Source organism: Penaeus japonicus, unplaced genomic scaffold (genome assembly GCF_977035675.1).
Source record: "Penaeus japonicus unplaced genomic scaffold, GWHDUDI00000001_assembly GWHDUDI00000024, whole genome shotgun sequence".
NCBI lineage: Eukaryota > Metazoa > Arthropoda > Malacostraca > Decapoda > Penaeidae > Penaeus > Penaeus japonicus.
Window position 1 is genome coordinate 19,590,891 of NW_028234426.1, and position 10,000 is coordinate 19,600,890.

Consider the following 10,000-nt stretch of genomic DNA (forward strand, 5'->3'; position numbering starts at 1 on the left):
TCAAATCAGTATCCAGAAATAAATAAAAATATCAAGAATATCCTGATACAATTAATGATTATGCATTTCAAACTGCAGGAAAAGGAATAGCATTATAACTGTTAGAGGAAGACTGACAGCAAGAAACTAATACAAGAAACGTTTATTACTTAAAGACATTTCTGGTCAACACTTTTCATCAGTTTTTTTTAAATTTATTTCTCTACTTAGATGCTGAAATTCTCCACATCCTGTGTTGATGCAACATGAGGATATGTGTGTAAAAAAAAGGTACAAAATCGAAAGCAGTTTTATTTTTCATCTTTTGTAAAAACAACATCTGAATTCAGTTACTTAGAAACATTACACTTTACATACAGGTTCAGAAGATTTTCAATGATTACTTGATACAAATGTAGTAAAAATATATGCCAATAAGTACTTGATTTTCATTCTAGATCATGGAAATGAGTCCATGAGGTGTTCCTTTGAAAGATCTCTTTACCTTGATCATACATTCATACAGACACACTACATACATACAGTATATGTAATTTGAAATGAAATATCACTGAATGTTCCGTACAATGCAATGGTATGAAAAAAATGAATTGCTGTCAACATAAGCAATACTTACAAAAAAGGGAGTTTTAGTAGCTTTTGTTTTTAGCACTTATGAGATTGTAAAGGACTCATAGGCCAAACCACATCACATATTAGGTTTATGCTGACATTTTTCATTAAGGAAATGTTTGATATAATGGATATCATCTATGCTGTCAACTATCACTCACAAGGATGTGACAGTAAAATCCATCCCTTGTTAAAACAATGAACTGAAAATCCACATAATAAAACCATCCTCAATGAATCACCTTTCTTATATAGTGTTGGCTTCTATTTACCAGAGAGAGAACTGGCTCTTGCAAAAACTGTACATATTCTCCTGGTCAGTATACTTTGGAAGGTTGGATACCCTGACCTGGCACTGGAGGGCACTTATGGACACTCTGTTTTGCTTTGTACAAAGGGTTTGCAGAAAAGTAGAATTGTTCTCCAACAACTGAGTCTGCTATTAGCACCATGGCCATCTACAAAATCATAATCTATTTCAAACAGTGACAAACATCACTGTTATCGATGTCAGTCATGAGTATCCACTGACTAAGCATGAAAAAATGTTTATAGTTATCAAATGCCCTTTGAAAAAGAAAGAAAAAAAAATACAAGGCACATTATCATTTAGTGCCACTTCCTACTTCACATAAATCAATCAATGCAGAATTCACATATAATAAGTAAATATCAGAATTTTACCATAACTGGTATTTAAATTACATTAAAAAAATTACTATGTTAGATAAATATTTTTTGAAAAAAGTTTCAACATTTTACATGTCCTATATTTTCTTGCATTTCATGTCAACATTTAGATAATAAATGACTTATTATCGCAACAACAAGAGAAAAGTGCCTAAACATCAACTTACTGAGGAGTAGGATCAGGAGGAGGAGAAGGAGGGAGGAGGTGAAGGAGGGAGGAGGAGAGGAGAAGGAAGCAGGAGGAGAAGGAGGGAAGAGGAGAAGGAGGATAAGGAGGAGGAGAAGGAGGGAGGAGGAGGAGGCAGGAGGAGAGGGAGGGGGGGGAGGAGGAGGAGGAGGAGGATCAAGATCTTGGATGGAGGAGGAGGAGGAGGAGGAGGAGGAGGAGGAGGAGGAGGAGGAGGAGGAAGGAGGAGGAAGGAGGAGGAGGGAGGAGGAGGAAGGAGGAGGAAGGAGGAGGAGGGAGGAAGAAGAGACAAAGACAGAGAAGAAGAATAGCAAGAAAGGGAAAAGAAGAAAGAAATCAAGAGAAGGAAGAAGAAAGGGAATATTGGAAGGGTGAGAAAGGTATGCTAATAACTAAACAGGAATGGGACTAAGACTATAACTTCATATTTCTAATGATAATTTCCGCATGTGTCACCAACGGAACTAAAAAGATAGGGGGAAAAATGTTAAACTATCAGGAAGAACATCGCACCCAGGCTGTAGGAAGCCCATGTTTCCAAGAGAGACAAGTGTGACGATCAGTTCTCCTATAAATTGTTTGCGAGGACATTCCTATCCAATGTGGGTTGGAGTACGTTTCTCTGATTCAAAAGTGTGAGGTGTACGGTACGATAAAGACAGCAGGTATCGTCTCATTTTCCTTCCCAGCCATTTTTTTTTTTCTTCAGGAGTCCCTCTTCACATTAAAGTAGAAAGAGATACTGTGGATATGGACTATGTCTTTCATGGTTAGCACAAACTCTGTATAGTGTGCAACTTTGGGTCAACAACCTGTGTTCATTCACAGGGTTTGAAGGCACATATAGTTATGGAAGCCAGATATGGAATCTTTACATTCATTATTTATATTATTGATCTATTTAAGTCAGCTAGTAGCATCAGATACCAAAGCACAAACAGCAGAAAAAATATCTGTCTGATCTCTATATGCCTTATGGTATAAAAATAAATAACAACTTAATCTTATTGACATACGATTCTAGACCATATTCTTTCTTAACAAGTACATCTTTTAATGGGCAATCTGACAGGAATGACAATCACATAATATTGTCTGAAACAAAAGGATACTGCAGTCTTACACACTGTAAACCTCATTCCTAACAACAAAAATGAGAAGGCATAAAAAAACATGGCATGGCACTCTTTTCATACTATATACATAAGTTATGTACTTAAAACAGTACATAAACAAAAGAAGTCTTCTACACTTTGATGACATCACAAAACAATGAACATCCAAAATGCTCAAGTCTTTGGCAAAAGGGATACAGTCAGAATATTTGTATCTGAATATATTTCATTCCCAAACACTGTCCAGACTGGTTTCTGTTCATAGCATTTAAATGCAAAGCAGTTCTGGGAAATACTTGGTGGTTGCGCCCTTGCTAAAATGACTTCCAACAAACATTCCTAATGAAAGGAGCTTTTTTCTGATATTGGGAAAAAACACTAAAATTATGACTAATAAGTCTTTCACTCTTGTAGCATGAAACATACTTCACCAATATACTTAAAATATATTCTTTGCAATCCTCAAAGACATAGTTTCAGGTCAAGACACTTCAGGACACTCCTATAACTTAAATGGTTTGATAGAGCTTCACCTCGGAAGTTTCACTCTGGAAGTCAAAGGGTGCTGTGATGTTGGGATCATGTGGCGGAAGCTCTCGGGCCCATTCTTGAACACGGAAGCCACACTGCAATGAAAAAATATATGTACATAGGAATAGAGCATTTACCAAACACATTACATCTAAAAAGAGTGTAGGAAAAATAATTCTTAATTTCTGATGTAAAAAGGATGAGGACGAGAATAAGACATAAGGAAGATAGGGAGATAATTCTTAAAAGAAAAATGCTAATATTAACACTTCAAGGTAAAGATAATTTAAAGGTATAAGTCTGTGATAATGCATGATAGTGAATTGATTAGCAATGAAGATAATAAAACATCTTTAATTTTGTAACATGGAAAGTAAAACCTTGATGTAACCACACCCATATCTTGGAGCTGGTCTTCTACATTAATCTTATATGTAACATGCTCTTTTTACTATTAGAAGAAATCAAACAGTCTTATTTGCATATCATAAATAGAACCTTAGTGACTAAAGGATTAGCACTCTGCAAGTCATTCTAACAGATTACTCAACATTGTTAATGATTCAAAGGGATATCAAGTAAAAATCTGATAAGGATTCCACTTTAAACCTTAAAATATTCAACAGATTAGATAAACATATTCAAAAGATATATAGCACAAGTAAAAAGTCATTATTCTAAATACTAAAGCTTTCCACCAGAGTATGTAACAGTAGATGCAAGGATTTTGAGAAGACCTAAACTATGAGATGTCTTGTACCTCTCACTGAATAGCAGATAGGAGATGTAACATATATCTTACAGGGTTTTCTTGGTATGACCTTTTGTTAATTTACAAGCACAAGTGATACACTGAAAACTACTAAAATTTCACTTCATATCATATGACAATTTCAACTCATGTACTTGAAAATATTTGTGTTATTTTAAGAGTAAATATGAAATGTTCACTTTGGTAGAGTTTAGTCACAACGATTTCTATAGGATATCAAACGTAACATACATCGATATATTGCAGAGAGTCTTCTAGGGAGGGAATGGTGACCAGCAAACATCCTTTCTTGATATTACTCCGTAAGAAAGCCCAGATGCGAGCCTGAACACCAGGAGGCATGAAGAACTCAAATACATTATTGAGAACTATGATGTCTGCGGCACGTACAATTTCTGCTTGCTCTTGTATGTCACCACCTACAACTTGTACACGATCCTAGAAAAAAAAAAAACAGAAAACAATTAGCTGCTATAAGTATAGTTCCAGCTACAGTAAGAAATGCAGGAAACTTTCAAAATATATATTTAATATAAGTAAACATCTAAATATAATGAAACTGGTTCTCGAAAATAGTTAAATGATTAGGTAAAACAACATAACATCTGACTTTTTAAACAAAAAATATAATAAAAAAAATATAAATAAATCTTAAAAATTCACTTTTTCAGGTCGTATATCTATCAATTCTGCTTATTTACAAACAAAGTATAATCATAACAAGTGTTAATTTTCATTGTTTTCCTTACCTGGAATTGATATTTGTTGATAATTGTTTGCTGAACTTGACATAAATCTTGATTAATTTCTACACCCACTATTCTTCGGCATTTGCTATATATATATGCCTGGGGAACAAATAACCTTATGAGTAACTAACACATACAATATAATAACATCTTCAAATACCTTCATACCATTTCACAATATAGAGAGAAGGAGAAAAAAATGGAAGGAAGAGCTTATCTTAACCAAAATGTATAAGTTAAGTATAAGATCCACTTACCCCATACAAAACTGCCCCTAATCTTGAACCTATATCAAGTAAAATGGTGTCCTCAGGTATAGGTGGGAGCAATGCACGGAAAATGTAGGCTAGTCTCTCTCGTGAAGCTGAATGGCTGATGTATGCTGAAATAAAATAAAAGTAAGGATGACTTTATGAATTATTTATTTGATTATGCTTACATATGATAATAACTTGCTATGACTGAAGCCTCCTTATTTCACAATATATGTTTCCTCATGCTTCCTCTGAAGACCACTTACTGATTGGCTGGGTGTTATGTGAAGAACAGTCAACACAGTAGTTGCGAGCCAATTCTCCTGTGTCACACAGCTCATCAACCATATCTTCATCATAAAGAAATGCATCTACATGCAATGTATGTGATGGGTCACAGTCTGCATTCTGAGGGGAAATTCATAAAACTTATGATATCTGATACTTGCTCCTACTACTTTGGTTTTCAATTTTTTTCATAATCTTTGACACAGAAATAATCAACAATTCTTAAGATCATATAATTCCTCACACTGCACAAAAGTAATGTTTCAAAAATAGTATAATATATAATCTCAATTCCACATTTTCTAGCAGAGATAAAATATACAATAAAAAATATAAAACCGAGCACTACCTCTCCTACAGATGGAAAAGTAATTTGCTCAGTTGGAAGAATTGCATTCAGTGGCATAATTTCTCGCAGATCATCAGCAATTTTTCTAAGCTTGGCATCCCCACTGCTGTAGTCTGAGGTGCAGCCAGGTACTAAAGGTGGAGGTGGACATGGTGGTGGGCATACCATCAGTGTTGGTGGCACTGCAAAATAATATTAATTTTAAGTGTCAGAAAAGGATATGTATTAATGAATAGCTGTGGTGACTCACAGTATGATCTCTCCTATGATAAGTTCTCATAGCAGATAAGTCTTTCCTTGATTAAATATCATCACATATTACATATATCAACAGGAATGTAAATTCAAACAAACTATATGGCAATCTTTAGATATGAGATATGTTTAAAATGTCACAATGAAATAAACAATTCTTTCAAAAATGAGACTAACCTACTTCTAAGCAGATAACAACAAAGTAATATCCAGTTTGTCACCAGTAATACCACCGTCACCAAATGTGACTCTCTCCCTTACCTCCTCTGATCCAGGTGTCATCTACCCATGCAAGGAAAGCTTTGCGGGTCTCTGGCTGAGGGATCTGCTGCAGCACCGCCAGGAAAGCCTCCTGCGCTCCCTTCAGATCCATACTCCACCTGCAATAATAAATTGCACAATTAAAAATGTGTATTTGTCAGCTAATAAAATGATATACCTTGAGCACCTTAGCATTACAAGAGACTTTCCAGGACTTTGTGGAATCAGTGTTACCTATATAAAAAAGATAATAAGTTTCAAGAAAATTTCAATGTCATATTACTGGGAAATAAATTCTAGGCTAAGATTTTCCAGATGTTTTTTTTTCTTTTCTTTTTTTTTCCTCCACCATCCATAATCACCACAAGCTAATAAAATCTTATTTTCTAAATATAGCTTGTGTTTATCAACAGTGATTGCCCTAAAATGGATCATGAAACCTTACACTAATCTGTGAGAGAGGAAGCATACAAGCTACAATATATCCTCTTCCCACTCTTTCTCACCCTCTGTTAAACATGCACTCATACATACATCTATTTACCATCCCACACCCATATCCACCCACATTCATTCATACAAGAGCTCATTGTAAGAACATGATTCTGTGGGAGTACATTACACTCAAATATAAGAGATGTTTTAGATTGTCACTTCCTCTGATTATTGACACATGACATAGAAGGAGACAAAGAAAAAGCATAATGAATATGAAAATGGAAAGAAAGAGGAGGAGGAGGAGGAGGAGGAGGAGGAGGAGGAGGAGGAGGAGGAGGAGGAGGAGGAGGAGGAGGAGGAGAAGAAGAAGAAGAAGAAGAAGAAGAAGAAGAAGAGGAAGAAAAGGAGGAGGAGAGTCATTATGATGAATAACAGTTATGGTGAAACAGAAAATAAGGATAATGCTGTGGAAGAGGAAAAGAAAACGTAGATATAAGATGTTAGTGATAACAATAACATATATGATCATTTGGTAACAGTGTTTGTTGTTAAACATTCTGAGGAAATCTGCAGAATTCAATAGAATAATACAGTCTTCTTTGAAATCAAGCCATCTATAAGTATGGATCAATGCAGAAAAAAAAATCAATTGTTGTCCCTATATTTCCTCTCTTTTATAAAAGTCCCAGGGAAATTCAATAACACATCTGTATCGGTAATCTCTTGCACTGCATGGTTACCTTCCTTTATGACTCTTATTTCATTCCGTGTTCATTGTCATGCAAAGACCACCTATTGTTCTTTGACTTGGGAATAATAATAGCACAAGGTCATCTTCAGTTGAAAGAAAAATGTATATTATTATAAATATAAGTTTATTATTCTATATAAATTTTGGTTGAAGTGCAGAAAAAGAAGGAAAGAAAAAGGAAATAGGAGCTCAAATAGACAAAGGATAAGGATGAAATGGAACAGGAGAAGTAGGAACACAACACAAGAGAATAAAAACAGGCTGATTACAATAGTAATAATCATTCTGAGAGGAGCAAGACGCCAATAATTGTAGTAAGAAAAATAAACTAAATCAAAATAATAATAATAATACCAATGATGATGATGCTGGTGATTATGATGATGAAAAAAAGAAGAGGTTAAAAAAAAAATACAACAAAATAAAAACAAAAATAAAAAACACAATAATGATAATAAAGATAACATGAATGGTATCAATAACAATAGAAACAGTAAAAAATAAAAACAAAAATCATCTCAACATCACGTTTCTAATTCACTATGAATTTCTGATATACAACGAAATTCTTGGGTTGCTACTATAAGAAAAGAAATATATATATTTAATTACTCTCTTCCTATCAAATGAATGTAAATACATAAATATACTTAAGAGATAAAATGTTAGTATATAATGTTTCTCTTGATTATAAGCCTAGGTGCATGCCACAAAAACAAATTATGACGGAGATATGCTAAACCTTGAGCTACTCTAAACATAAGGCAAAGGACCCATTTTCTTGTCCTGGGATGTCAAAACCTGTCTAAACAAAAGGCTAGGTCTATGCCAAAGATCTCTGAGCATGGGTGTAGGAAATGCACCCTGGAATGTTAATGTGAATCACCTTCTTTACAATTTTCAGTATAATATAAATTACTCAAAATAATGTGAGGGATTACTTCAGGTTTGATTTCTGTTTTAATTACAATCCCTACAAATGCCTTAAATTCAGTGCCAATAACTCTACCAATCTGGATTACAAAACAAAATAAATAAAAAATAAAAAAATAAAAAAATAAAAAAACACAAAAATAAGGTTATCTAGTATAATTAGATAAGTGAGAGTATCACTGCCATACCCAAGCACCTGTCGCACCTTAATTGATGCAGCTACATATATTTCACTTTGTACCCAGATGACTAAATAACACGAGGTGCTTCAGTTTTTGAGTCAACCATCAACATGTGGGACCATTATTAACACTTAATTTTTATTTTTTTTCTGGTGTAACTTACTAATTAATTAACTCTCACAATGATGGCTATGGTTCCACATTTAAAGACATTACATCTTACCCAAAATATCTCTCCCTATATATGTTTATCTGGCCACGTATCTACTGTAGAGTAACAGCGACAAAGTAGCATCCGCGTGTACTATCTCCATCAGCTGATCCATGTAAACAAATAAACAAATGCCGGCAGCCTTCCGCAATCACCAAATATAAAATATAAGTGCCATATAAAGTATTATTCAAACGTTATATTTTGTGTATTTGCCATTTAGATAAGTATATCCATTCTATACAACTTTTTTTTACAGAAATATTCAGTTATAATATATCCTCACGACACCATGATAAACGTTTGTTTACCAGTTCAAGCAATAGTCATATATTACAAATTGACATCGAAATTGAAGAAAAGATTAGGATCATGATTACATTTCTACAGCAAAATAAAAGTAAGTAGTAATGTAAAAAAAAATGTCACTCGAAGACGACCGCCACGAAAAGAACCAGACGGCGACATCAACGTGATGGACGTGGACGCGAGCTTTGTCAAGTCGGAGGAAGTCGAGGAGCTTCGTGAAAACTTCCAGAAATGGAAGGAGGCATGTCTTTATTGTTATGTAAGGTTATGTAGAACATAGACAACGAAAATGTTTGGTAAAAGATGTATGCCACCAATAGTTTCCTGCTCTCCTAGATTGAAAACGTTCATCGTCCCGTTTAGGTTAGTCAATTTTGTGCAAAAGTGCATCTCCGCTTTGGCTTTTTAAAACTACGACTACATATCACTGCATTAGCTTTCTGTGGCTAAAATTTAGAGGTGTCAAATGCAGAGGAGAATATGAAATCGGTTTTTATAATCCTAGAGTGGAGATCATAGAATAATTCAAAAGATTAAAGCTAATAGAAACAATAGAACGCTAAATGCACACAAAAACAATCCTATTATTCTTTTAAGAGGTTAAATGAGGATATTTATCATGCTGACCTCCCTCGGGATTGCCAAATATAGGGGCAGATATTTAATATACGAGAGACTAAGACATTACCACATGCGGGACACTTGACAATCCAAGTCAGTTCGTTCACTATATTTTTTCATTAGTTTATGATAACCACACTATATGAGCAACTGAGTTACACGAAAATCAGATGAATTCATTCTGAAGTAAATTTCAGTACAAGTTGTTGCAGCATTGGGTAGCTTTCGATGAATATCTTGGATCTGCAATGTTTACTTCGATATTTGAATAGTATCTCGCAGTGCAACACTGCATGGAGGCAGCCCACATGTTAGTGTAATATCCTTTAATTATAGGGAAACAAGGTGGAGGCATCTGAATATGTTTCCAGGGAGCGAGAATGGCTCGGGCGGGCGAGGGCTTTGAGCAGGTGACGGGAGTGGCAGCATGGAGGCTGTGGCTTTGTCTACTGAAGTAAATAATTCAGTTTTGTCATAGAGTGTACCCAGGGC

General features: G+C 34.7%; 2 protein-coding genes across 4 annotated transcripts in view; one reads left to right on the forward strand and one right to left on the reverse strand.

Annotated features, from left to right (window-relative positions):
• Positions 1–277: 277 nt before the first annotated feature.
• The window catches only part of LOC122259689 (uncharacterized), a 66,595-nt gene continuing 56,872 nt past the window's right edge, over positions 278–10,000 (reverse strand). For 2 of the 3 annotated variants that reach the window (XM_086550796.1, XM_043026611.2), the window contains exons 2-8: positions 6,064–6,182; positions 5,548–5,729; positions 5,177–5,318; positions 4,914–5,038; positions 4,657–4,755; positions 4,139–4,345; positions 278–3,230 (exon numbers count right to left, since the gene is read on the reverse strand). In XM_086550796.1, coding sequence (XP_086406922.1) covers positions 3,114–3,230; positions 4,139–4,345; positions 4,657–4,755; positions 4,914–5,038; positions 5,177–5,318; positions 5,548–5,729; positions 6,064–6,175 — 984 coding nt within the window. In that variant the 5' untranslated portion in view covers positions 6,176–6,182 and the 3' untranslated portion in view covers positions 278–3,113. Of the gene's footprint in view, positions 3,231–4,138; positions 4,346–4,656; positions 4,756–4,913; positions 5,039–5,176; positions 5,319–5,547; positions 5,730–6,063; positions 6,183–8,590; positions 8,737–10,000 lie in introns of those variants that run through there. The other variant, XM_086550795.1, reaches the window with a different exon arrangement.
• LOC122253828 (uncharacterized) overlaps positions 9,015–10,000 on the forward strand; it is a 120,698-nt gene continuing 119,712 nt past the window's right edge. Inside the window, exon 1 of the mRNA XM_086551142.1 lies at positions 9,015–9,146. Coding sequence (XP_086407268.1) covers positions 9,054–9,146 — 93 coding nt within the window. The 5' untranslated portion in view covers positions 9,015–9,053. The remainder of the gene's footprint in view (positions 9,147–10,000) is intronic.